Source organism: Rhinopithecus bieti, unplaced genomic scaffold (genome assembly GCF_001698545.2).
Source record: "Rhinopithecus bieti isolate Rb0 unplaced genomic scaffold, ASM169854v2 scaffold_1618, whole genome shotgun sequence".
Lineage (NCBI taxonomy): Eukaryota > Metazoa > Chordata > Mammalia > Primates > Cercopithecidae > Rhinopithecus > Rhinopithecus bieti.
Window position 1 is genome coordinate 4,339,838 of NW_016803937.1, and position 12,431 is coordinate 4,352,268.

Sequence of the window (12,431 nt, forward strand, 5' to 3'; positions counted from 1 at the left end):
AAAAAAAAAAAAAAAAAAAAAAAAAAGAAAGAAAAAGAAAAGAAAAAAGAGAAAAGAAAAACTAGCCGGGCATGGTGGCGGGCACCTGTAATGCCAGCTACTCGGGAGGCTGGGGCAGGAGAATAGCTTGAACCCAGGAGGTGGAGGTTGCAGTGAGCTGAGATTGTGCCACTGCACTCCAGCCTGGGCAACAGAGCGAGAATCCATCTCAAAAAACAAAACAAAAAAGAGTTCAATTTCCAGTGCCGATCAAGCTCTGACACTGCGCAGCGAGCTGAACTTGCGTCTACACTGCCTCGGTGGGAATCTGGATGGGACTGACCGCCTGCTGCGAGGGAAACCTTCTGAACGGAGAAACACCTGCCTCTGGAAACAGAGAGGATGATAATGGCTTCTTGCTGTCAGCAGAGGTTACCAAAAAAGAGATGGCATGTTGGAGGCATGAGGTTGCCTGGGGACTTGGAGGCAACCTTGCCCCATCATCTGCCTCAATCTCAAAGCAATATTCAGCCTTCTTCTAGGGAAGGCTCAGAGGCCGGTCAGAGATGAGGAGCCGGTGAAGAGCTATGTGTGGTCAAAGCTAATCTGCCCTGGTGAGAAGGCCCAGGAGGCCAGCTGTCCCCTCAGCTGAGCTCAGGACAGACCACCCCTCCCCAGCAGCACCGACCAGCTCTCAGAGGATGCTGAGATGCTCCCAGCCCTCCTTGGGCCAGGGCTGTGGGGCTGACTTGTTCCTGGAAGGCTGGTTAATCACACTGTCACCCAGAGAGTCAGTGAAAACCCAGGGGCTTTGTTCATGAAAGGAGGTGTTTGTTAGGCCTAAGCGCTCCTTTAAAAGCCATAGGTCTGCATAAGAAATGTGATTGCTCACAACAACAAACACTACACGTATCACTGCTTAGAGGAGGCAACTTCACGCATCCTCCAGCGAGACATCGTAACAGGGACTCTATTTGAAGAGGCAGATCGGCAACTCTGAAAATACATCACAAAGGATTCTAGCCCGCAGAAAGGTGAACAGGGAGAGTCAGACCCCTCTGTGGGCTGGCAGGAAACAGCCCCGTTCTAGGATTTCCTCGGGGACCCCTCGCACCTCCATCCCCGAGCGGCTGGGAAAGTGGGAGTGTGTCCTTCTTCCGTGCCTCCTGGACCTGGTGGCCCCAGCACACCCGAGAGTGGGTGGTGTTGCAAAGAGGACAGGCTCTGCACCCCACCCACGGTTTCCCAGATGAGCCAGGACCCACTTCTCCAGTGTGAACAGTGAGGCCAAGTGCGAGGCTTTCAGGTCTGCTCAGAAGGGGCCGGCGTGGCTGGTGGAGAGCACGGCTGGCTTAGAACTGGAGCCCGCTTTCCCCGGCGTCACCGCCTTTGCCTCTCGAGCTCATGCTGTCGCCAGGGCGTCTCAAGGTGTCACATTTGTTTTCTGACTATTTCGGAGTGCTCTGGCCTTGGCAGGCTCCCATCTGCCCAGTTCCGGGATGCATTGCCAGCCTGCCCTAGTGCTGGCCTCACCTCCCCAGGGCTGCCCTCCCCGCCGGCTGCCAGGCTGCACCTGTGTCTGGGCTGTGTCTGCTGCAGCAGCTCAACACAGTGCACAGCCCCCAACCTGAAGTGACCTTTGCAGGAGCCCGCACTGTAAAATGGAACAAAGTCACGTGGACACACACACCTCTTTTCCTCCTCCTCTCCAGCATCCCCTCTGGAGCGGCAGCAGAAACAGGTAAACAAAGGAACATGTCAAAGTCATGCAAGATATGTGGATGGTAAAAAGAGAACAAGCAGAGGAGGGTTATTACAGGCAGAAACGAGCGGGACAGAGAAAGACAGGATATTCGAAATAAATTAACTTCCTAGAAGTCTGAGAACTAAAGAGGCGACGCCCATCTGCCTAGAGGCATCTAAGCACTTCCCTGTTCTGGTCTCCTGCCAGAGCGGGGTCTCTCTCGAGGGTCCTCGGGCAGTCTCAGCGTCTTTCCCTCTCCACGAGCCCCTGTGCCTCCCCAGGAAATGCGGCCATGGCAGAATGCTCTGGGTCCCTCGCCCCTGACAGGGTTTTAGCTGCCCCCAGAGGGAAGAATTTCACTTGAGACACGGCAAGTGCTGGGAGACTCGAGTCTTCCCCCAGCAGCAGCCATCTGCCCCTCTCCTGATGAGGGTTAAGGGTAGAGGGTCTCCCTGGTGTTGCAGAGGGACGGATGTGCTTTATTAATGAGGAGACCAGGGCCCTGAGAGGTTCAGAGACTCCAATCACACGACTGGAAGGGGCTCCCCCAGGGGCTGCTGTCCCTCGCTGTCATGTCGCTGTACACAGTGGATGGCACCTTTGCTTGCTATGGCATCGGCCCCCGTGGAGTGGGTGCCAGCCCCTCCCTGCTGCCATGTGCGAGGTGGCCCTCAGCGAAGCTGGGAAGGTCTGGTCAGGCTGCAGACCCAAGAGGTGAGTTGCGAGCGGCAACTGCATTCACCAGGCATCAGCTCTGGAGGGCAAAGTCTCGGGGGAGGTGGCCAGCCCTTCCTCCCAGGACCCTGCTCCAGGCGTTCATCCCTAGGATGCTGATTTTGTTCAGCAAACAGCAGGGTGGGCCCGGGAGCAGGGGTCCTGATGGTATTAGTGGGAGTTGGCAATTTTAGGACGGTCAGGCCAAGTCATGCCAGAGCCCCAGGACAGAAAGCGCTCATGCAAGCTGAGCACCCCCACCCATGAAGCCGAGACCCCTCAGGCAGCTTGCAGGGCACCAGGGCCGTGAGGGGGTGAAGAGAAAACAGACACGTCCACTCAGCTGCTCTTCTGCTCTCCTCTTCCGCAACCGGGAAATAAAGCCACTCCCTGGTCCTTTTTCCTGAGGCCAAATGGGGCCACACTTTGCTCCTACCTGGTAGTGGGAGATCGCTTTGTCCTCTCACAATGGACAGCATCAAAAAAGGCTGCATTCCAGAACCTCAGCGTGTGCCTGCAAGACAGAACCCTAGTCACACTCTCTCCAAGGGGAGGCCGGGAGGACACGGGTCGTGGGCCACTTGAGAGATAAATAAGGGCAGTGTCTCACATCTGTCTGAGCTTCTAAAAAAGTCTCAGAGAGGTAGGGCTGAGAAGGAAAAACTGAGCATATGGCTTGATGTAAATAAAGCTGTTTCCCTGGGGCTCCCAGTGGCTGCGTCTCTCTTAGGAGAGATGGCGCAAGTGGGAGGGAAAACTACGCTATCCGGGCTGCACCGCAGGCAGGAGGGCGCTGGCGGGCAGAGCTGAAGCCACCATCTGTAGGACACAGAGGTGGGTCGTTTTCTTCTTCCACCTTTCCTGTTGGGACTCCCAAGAGGAAGTACAGGGCTGGGAAGATGTGCTCTTCTACATCAGGGTCTAGTAACATAAACGGGAACCCCGCAGCGACACGTCGTGTGCTGAGAGAACTAACGTTCATAGGGACACTCAAGGAGAAAACATTCTTTGGGTTTTTTTTTTTTTTTGAGATGGAGCTTCACTCTTGTTGCCCGGGCTGGAGTTCAACGGTGTGATCTCCGCTCACTGCAACCTCTGCCTCCCAGGTTCAAGCATTCTCCTGCCTCAGCCTCCTGAGTAGCTGGGATTACAGGCACGCACCACCACACCCGGCTAATTTTGTATTTTTAGTAGAGATGGGGGTTTCGCCATGTTGACCAGGCTGGTCTCGAACTCCTGACCACAGGTAATCCGCCCGCCTTGGCCTCCCAAAGTGCTGGGATCACAGGCATGAGCCACAGCGCCCAGCAGAAAAATTCTTCTTAAAGAACATCAGGGGTTGGCAAACTATGGTGTGTAGGCTGAAGCAGGCCGGCAGCTTGTTTCTGTAAATAAAGTTTTATTGGAACAAGCCACACTCATACATTTATACAACGTCTCTGGTGGTGTTCACGCTACAACGGCATAGTGGTGTGGCTGCAGCAGAGACCATCTGGCCCACAAAGCCTAACATATTTATTATCTGGCCCTTCACAGAAAAGTTTGCCAAGCAACAATGAAAAGACAGCAGCCAAGTCAAGGACAGAGGAGCTGAGCTGAATCACCAGACGGCGGGACAAAGCGGACCAGCTTCTCCCTGCCTTCTGCTTCCATGGGAACCGGGTCTAGCCTCCTCAACGGCCTTCCTACAGCTCCAGCCCTGCCCTCTGCCCTCTGGGTCCCTGCGGCACTCCCTGGCCAAGCTCCTTAAGTAGCTCTTGCTTGGTTAACAGGCAGAATGCACCACAGCCAACTGTGATCTTCAGGGGAGGGAGGGCCTGTCTGACACTGATTCCAGGTGTTAGCAAAGCACTCTAAAATATGTTGAGGCTTCAGAGAGATTAGTGCAGCCTGACCATCATCTGCAGAGCCGGGCCATACGCCAGGGTGGCCAAGATTTCCCCTGCAACACTGGTCTCACTTCAACCATCACCTTCATTCATTTATATACATGTAAGAGCTTAATTGGGATATAATTCACATGCCATGAAATTCGCCCTCTAAAATATACAATTCAGTAACTTTTAGTGTATTCACAGAGTTGTGCAGCCACCATTTCCAGAACATTCTCTCACCCCATAAAGAAACCCCATCCCCATCAGCAGTCACGCCCTGCTCCCCATTCCGCGCCCTTTGCCCGGGCTATCAGTCATCTGCCGTGTCGCTAGGAATCTGCTATTCTGGACATTTCATAGGGATGACACAATACGTGGGCTTCTGTGTCCGGCTTCTTCCACTGAGGTTCACGTTTCCCAGGCCTATCCCTGCTGCAGTGTGGAGCGGCATGCCATTCCTTTTCATGGCTGGCTAATATTTCATGCAATGGATGGATTTTGTTTACCCATTCATCACTGGACGGCCATGAAGGTGGTTTCCACTTTGGGGCCATAATAAATGATGTTGCTACAGACATTTGTACAAGGTTTTGTGAGGACACATTTTTCTCTTGGGTGAGTCCTAGGAGTGGAGCTGCTGGCTCACAGGGTAACTCTGTGTTTCACCTTTAAAGGAACTGCCAGACCGTTTCCACAGCGGCTGCTCCATTTACATTCCTCCTAGCAGTACAGGAGATCTCCAATTTCCACATCCTCACCAATGCCTGTGAGGGTTCATCTTTTTATTCTGCCACCCTGGGGGGTGTAAGAATTCTGCCATTCTGATGGGGACAAAGGCAGCTAGAAGTGATCCTGGGGAGTGACTGCTGGCCCCGTAAGAGGGTGACAGGAAGCCACGGGCTGGGCCTTACCAGATGGGCTGCTGCTTCAGGTGCGTGTACAGGTAGATCTTCTCCCCCTTCTTTTCGTCCTCGGGGCTGTACACGGTCACTGTGGGAGAAGAAAGGCTGAAAGCAGCTCTGGCTGCACGCCCGCTATTGGCAAACCCCGGGCGACAGCCTCCTAGCAGCCAGTTTCTCCCCGAATGCCACAGAAACACGTGGTGTAAACTCCACCATGGCTTTTCTGCTAGCCATAGCCAGTAATGGTGCTATTCCCACCCGGCAATAAGGCCTTCCTCTGAGGGACGGTTCCACAGCACAGCCACAGCCCCTCGCAGTAACCCTTAGCCTTCCCGGGATTAAGGAATGTAGTTCCTCCTTAGAAAAGTGGCTCTTCCACAGAAACTCAGTGAGAAAATACAGATCACAGGAGCTGGGAAGCAACGGGGGCATCACCCAGGGCAAGGTTCCTGTGCTCCGTGGAGGCAGGAAAGCCCCAGAGGCCGTGCACCTGCTTGTGTGCTGGCTGAGGGGGTGTGGGCCAGGCATCTCCTGCTGATACCTGGGCAGACTCACCAGCCCTGGGCCGCTTCTCCTGGGGTTTGTTCTCGTCTTCCCTGAGGGAAAGAAGGCACCATGACGACAAATGCGACTCATACCACACTTTCTCAACTCAAAGACGCTGTTCTGTACTTCTCAGGTGGGACTGGGTACATTTAATATGCCTTGCTCTGAAAAGCCTTTTATGAAATCAAGGCTCTATTTGTCAACTGCCAGGGTTTCAGAATTCAGGAAATGTGGCATTGAGGTTTCTTTATGTCATTTTCTCTGAATCCAAAGCTGAATGGGGCAGAGGAGGAGGCCAAGGCACCTGGTTGCCGCCCAGCCATGGGTGGGAAGAGGGGACCCCGGGGCTCCCTCTGGCTGCCGCATCCCTCCTCCTTGTGGAAGTCATAGCTTCTATGAGTCTATTTCTGATGTGCCTGTCCCCAAAGTGTTCCTCGAGTCTGTCAGAGCCCTGCTCTCCTGGGGACAGTGTTTTTCTCCTGTGACTCAAGACCGTGTTCCACAAGCACTCACTCTTGGTCCAGCCAGGGGATGGAGGGGACAGAGGAGACAGAGTGGAGGGGCTGCAGTTCCCTCTGCCATCTGACAATCCCTTGGGCTCCTCATCAGTCCCAGGGAGTGTGGCCCCCAGGGACATCCCTGCATGTCACTGGGGGGCTCGGCTTTGCAGACCATAGCAAGCTGTGGGGGCAGAGGCGGCTGGGCAGCGCATTGCTCCTGACAGTCTCTGGGCCTCACCTGCACCCTCCCTGCTGTCCCCACTCGAGCTCCACACCAGCCTCTCTCCCATCCCATGCAGGTGGGAGGGACCCCAAGGCCACACGTACTCGTTCCTCCTGGCCAGGGGCCCCTTCAGCTTGGTCTCTAGCCCCCCGAAGAAGCCCTTGACGTTCTCAGTCCTGGCCGAGGTGTTCTTCAGCAGCCGCTCGGCGATGTCCTTCTTCTCGGCCAGCCAGCTGTTTGCGGATTTCAGGTAGGAGTCGATGCCGCCGGTGGGCTTCTCCCGGGACTCCGGGGGCAGCAGCTGCGGTTTTCCTTGGACGAGAGAGGGAACAAGACGAGGCCAGTGAGGCCGGGGTCTGCACCCGCTAACTGCAGAGGTCCAGAGGGAGCCCCGCAGGGGTCCTGTGCAGTGGAGATACAGGAGCCTCCCTCCTCAGCCCAGGACAGGGGTGGTGCAGGCTCAGCCGGCCCAGGATGAGGAAGTGGGGGCCCTGCTCCCGGGGAGCACTCTCAGCACCTGCTGTGCACAGAGAAGCCACTAGGAGCAGGGAGGGAGCAAAGAAGATGCAGGCTGGAGCCCAGCCCAGGTGGCAGGGTCTGCAGGGAGGCGAGGGCAGAGGCCCGACCACGCCAGTGCCAGGGAGGCAGAAGCCAGCTGGGCACCAGGCCCCTGAGATGGGAGTGCGGAGATAGCGGGGGGGTGGGGAGCCCTGGCACCCAAGCTCCCTTAGCCAATGGATGGACACGAGGTCCTGGTGCCCCCGCAGGATGAGGTACCCCCATGGGCCCCAGTGCCCACTATAAGTCAAAGGTTCTCTGCAGGCTCTGGCAGGATGTCCTCACTAGCTGAAGCTGCTGTGGGTAGCCCTGTCTCAGGAAGCAACGTCTATTCATTATGTGTCTATCCGTTCTTCAAAAAGGAGGAGCCAAAGGCTGTACTGGGGGGTTCCCACTCCACCCAAAGCAGCTGACGAGTAGCCTGGCAGGAAGGGCCTGCCCGCTGGTGTGGCTGGGACACCAGTCATGGCAGTTGGACCAACTGAATTGAGGGGTGCAGAGAGGACAGCTGTGGGAGGGGGAGCAGATACACACACCCCAAGAGTGAGCATGCAGGTACCGAGAGAGAACAGCACGGGGGGGCGGGGCCTAGCACCTCCCTGACCCAGCTCCAGTCCACGTGGAGGCTTCCAGCAACCTTCCACTTATGGAGGCCTGAATGAGTCCTGTTGCTGCAGCCCAAGGAGAGTCACGCAGGAAGCCCTTGAACTCCAACGTACCAGAAAGTTCCAACGCAATGAGGCAGAAGAGATATCATAGCCTCAGCATCAAGAACAGTCCACACTCCTCATAAGCCATCTCCAGCCCATCCCTGGGAATTTTCTGCCACTTCAGATCCTAGACAGCTGCTCCCCACCACCCTCCAATAACCAGCTGTGTCTTGTTTTGGTAAAACATAAAACTGATTATCTTCACATCCAGCAGTTCCTGCCTCCACCATAAAATGTCCTGCCTAGCGTGTTTCTCCTATCAGCTTGGGAGTTTCCTTTGCACCCTGGTCAGTCAACCTCCCACCCCATGATTCGGACCATGTTTTCTCTGAAGTCTCACTCCTCCCTAACACCAGCGTCCTCTGTTCTCTGGAGGCCCCGTAGCTTTTGCTTTTAACCTTCAAGAAAGCTTCCGCTGATACATTATAGGCTGGCAAGCCTCAGGATCCCATGGGTGAGCCGCACATCAGCCCACCCGTGTCTTACCGATGTGGTAGTAGGTGAAGCACATGGTCATGAGGTTCTTGGCAGGCCCAAAGTCATCCATTTGATGACACCTGAAACAAGAGGCAAGGTTCACGGCAAAAGATCGCTCCACTTGCTTCTCCCTGCAAGTCGGTCAGCCATCGCTGAGACACCTGACACATGTGTCCCAGTTAATATCTTCCCCCCTTGGAGACGCACAAAACAATCTCCCTGAGTTCCATTAGGAGAGCTACACACAGGCACATGGCCTGGGACTGACTGAATGGGAAGGAGTTTGTGGTCTGCCTGCCCGGCTTCCTTCACTGGAAAGGTAAAAGCCAGGGCCCGGGAAGCTCAACTCGACGCCCAGGAGCAGAGCCAGGCCTCAAGTCTCAGTGCACACCGGTGGCCCAGGCCGCTTGGCTCTCCAGCCCTTGCCTTCTCAGGAATTAGCAGTAAGTTGGAGGACCTTCCCCGCATCCGTGGCTCTCAGGCTCCTGCCCACAGCATCTGTGGTGGGGCATCAGGAGGTGGAGCCTCTGATCCAGCAGGTCTTGGTCTTGGGCGGGGCCGTTCCTTTGCATTGCAAGTTTCTTTGCCTTTCTATCCTGATCCCTTTTAGACTTTTCTTTTCTGTTTAGGTTTTGACTTTGGACAATTATTACTTTACGAGTCAAAAGAAATTATCTAGACAGTGGGATTAAGGGCCATTTTTATCTTTTCATATAAAAAACTAAACTAGTAATAAAACTATAAAAGACTAAAAGTAAAAACTAAAGATGTTTAACAAACTAAAGATTATAAAACTAAAAAATCCCATATTGTCTAAATATTAAAAGAGTTTTGTTTCACTTTGTTTTGTAATTATACAAACATATATATGCTCAGGGACCAAGTGATGGCGAGATTCTTTGTATTTTGGCAGGTTGGGACTTTAACCCCTCCCTCCCCAACTTACTTATGTAAGACAAAAAACTCAAAGAAAAATGGAGAATTACTTTTAGCCTAGTGCAAATAAAAAAAAAAAAAGAAAATGGAGAATCAGAATTACGCAAAATGGGGGTTTGTGAAAATGCCTGGGACTGCATATGTTGGAAATTGAAGTATCTTAATTGCATGAGAGAATGTTTCATAAAAGGCAACCTAGAGCGCCTGTTTTAAACCACTACCCTCTTGGCTGAAGGTGAGGGCTCACTCCGCCTCTTCCAGTGAAGGTTTCTTAGCCCTCCCCTGGCCAGCTCTGAAGGCCAGACCTCAGAGGAGAAATGGATCTTGGACTTCGGGTATCCTGAGCAAGGGTAGGAAAAATAGGGATCCTCCTTTTGTTGGTCTTCTTCTTCCAATATATGCCCAAGTTCAAAGAGAAAGAGAGAAAGGGGAGAGGCATGAAGAAGCAGGAGAACTGGGACTCGAGAGAGCAGGCTGGGTGTGGTGCTTCACGCCTGTAATCCTAGCAGTGTGGGAAGCTGAGGAAGCAGGACTGCTTGAGCCCAGGAGTTTGAGACCAGCCTGGGAAACATAGGAAGAGTTCATCTCTACTAAATATATGTGTGTGTGTGTGTGTGTGTGTGTGTATCTATATGGAATATGGCCAGGCGTGGTAGCTCACTCCTGTAATCCCAGTACTTTGGGAGGCTGAAGCAGGTGAATCAATTGAGGTCCGGAGTTCAAGACCAGCCTAGCCAACATGGTGAAACCCTATCTCTACTAAAAATACAAAAATTAGACGGGCGTGATGGTGCATGCCTGTAGTCCCAGCTACTCAGGAGGCTGAGGCAGGAGAATTGCTTGAACCCAGGAAGCGGAGGTTGCGGTGAGCCGAGATCCCACTGCACTCCAGCCTGGGTGACAGAGTGAGACTCTGTTTCAAAAAAAATAAAATAAAATAAAAAATAAATTTAAAATGAGCCAGGTGTGGTGGCATGCACCTGTAGTCCTAGTTATTTGGGAGGCTGAGATGGGAGGATCCCTCGAACCCAGGAGATTGAGGCTGCAGTGAACTGTGATTGAGCCACTGTACTCCTGCCTGGGTGACAGAGCAACACCCTGTCTCAAAAAAACCCAAAAAACCAAAAAAAAAAAAAGACTCAAGCAGCTATCTTTGGTTGGGAGACAAGGAAGTAAAGGAGGGAGATTTTTCAGGCCTGGAAGGACAAAACAAAGGCAGTGATGTGGGAAGGTGGCAATGGGATGAGCCAAGGACCAGGAGAGGACACAGGGCCCAAAGCAGGGGCTGCTTGGAGGCCTTCTGCAGGAGATGGGGATAGTGGGGTGCAGACATGCCCAGATCAGGGCTCCCAGCTCCAGAATCGAGGCTCCGGGTCGGTCAGGCCACTGCCCAGCCTCCCCAAGGCCAAGAAGCATCCCCTCCATTTCACACCTTGGAGGCATGAAGCTGGTCTGGTGACCCCAGAGAGTCATGCTCCTGAGAAGGGGGGTCTGTGCCTCATGGGGTCTGGCTCCCGGATCTCACAAGTGAGCAGGGACAGAGATGGGATTGGCCCCAAATCTCCAGCTGGTGGCCATGCCCTTTCCACCACCCCTCACTGCCTACCAAGGGCTTCTGTGATAAAAGGCCCCAGCAGTGCCTAATCAGTGTTTGCAGGAAAGGCTACAGTCCTCCCAGCATATCATTAAGTGTTTATTTGCTCATGGGGTTGGCAGTTGAGTTTGAAGTACTTTACAACAGGAACTCGGGAAAGTGCCAGAACTCCCGAGGAGGGTAGGGCCACAGTATATCATCACCACCTGGCCCTGAGGACCCGCACAGAGGATGCTCCTCACATCCAGCTGCAGTCCTGTCATCACTGCCAGCTAAGGATGGCCAGCCCTGCTCCCGTGAGATGGTGGTCACGACTGTGCCTTTTAGTTGATGTTGGGTGTAGCAGAGCAATTGCAACCTGATGACTAGTGTGGATATGACTCACAGTTGGTTATGACACGGCTGGGTGGGGAGGGAAGGAAGGAGGGAAGAGGAGCTTACCAGGACAAAGGCTTTGTGCAATGGCATTACTTACTCGAACAGCACCACTGCAAAAGACTGCACCAGGCGGTAGAAGGTTGCTTCTGAGACACACTTGGAGTTGCAGCGCTGTCCAGAAAGAGGCCAGACACGTCATTGAGGTTCAGGGCGACACATGCAGCACTCAGTGAAGCTGCAGGCTTTCCACTCTCAGTGTTTCCAAATGCAGCTGGGATGAGGGCCCAGGATGGCTGCTGCCTCTGCACTATAGAACCCGCCCCTCCTGCCAGGACCCGGGCAGAGTGCAGCCACCTGCACCCAACCATCACTGGGCAGGGCACACGCAGGGGTTCCCTTTGGTGTCCTTCCCAGATTTTTAAAAGTAGGAACTTCATACACACCCACACACAGAAAAGTACCCCACAATGACAATGCTGGCTGTTTCCAAACTGTGGATTCGTGGGTAATAAACTTCTCTTTGCTCATCTGCATTTTCTAACTTTTCCATGAAAAATAAATTATTTGCACTAAAATACTTAAAACGAAAAACTTAGGCCACTCAGGAAAAAAAAAAGAACCTACTGGATATTTACAAAATTTAATTATTTTCTAAACTTTGTTAATATATTTTTCTTTACATGACTGTCATGGTCTTGAATATTTTTTATTTTTTACAAAAAATCGAGTATTATGGGTTAATAAAAATATGCACGCACATAACTCATATGCTTGCCTTTAAAAAATGAGATTTTCCGGAATTTCATGAAGTTGAAAGCCCAGTTTCTTACTCTTTCCCTTGAAGTGCGACGTCCAAATGAGCTACTTCCTGTTTCTCACTATTCTTTTTTAACTTTTAGAGATGGGGGAAGGGAGGACCTCACTATGTTGCTCAGGCTGGTCTTGAACTCCTGGGCTCAAGCGATCCTCCCGCCTCGGCCTCCCAAAGTGCTGGGATTACAGGCGTGAGCCACTGTGCCCAGACTGTTTCTCACTATTTTTAACACTCCTTTTCAGAATATTCTGGGGTAAGTTTTACTTTTTTTTCTGTTGGGTCATTTCCCTTGACTCTTTTCTCCAGAGTGTCATTATAGGATAAAGTCAAATTTGTTACGCTTCACCAAATTCTTCCTTAAGAGTAAACGCCCATCCTTCCCATCACCTCTCCCTTACCTGGGCACTCACGTATCGAGCAAACCACTCCCGGCCTTTTCCATTTTCACTGCTGCAGTACTCTCCAAACTTAGCTTTCTCCTC

General features: G+C 52.8%; 1 protein-coding gene across 1 annotated transcript in view; it reads right to left on the reverse strand.

Moving 5' to 3' along the window:
* Nucleotides 1-12,431, reverse strand: part of KIAA0513 (KIAA0513 ortholog) — a 62,404-nt gene that overhangs the window by 6,382 nt on the left and 43,591 nt on the right. The window contains exons 4-11 of the mRNA XM_017860641.1: nt 12,348-12,428; nt 11,233-11,306; nt 8,237-8,307; nt 6,587-6,794; nt 5,769-5,809; nt 5,223-5,301; nt 2,874-2,951; nt 1,670-1,699 (exon numbers count right to left, since the gene is read on the reverse strand). Coding sequence (XP_017716130.1) covers nt 1,670-1,699; nt 2,874-2,951; nt 5,223-5,301; nt 5,769-5,809; nt 6,587-6,794; nt 8,237-8,307; nt 11,233-11,306; nt 12,348-12,428 — 662 coding nt within the window. The remainder of the gene's footprint in view (nt 1-1,669; nt 1,700-2,873; nt 2,952-5,222; nt 5,302-5,768; nt 5,810-6,586; nt 6,795-8,236; nt 8,308-11,232; nt 11,307-12,347; nt 12,429-12,431) is intronic.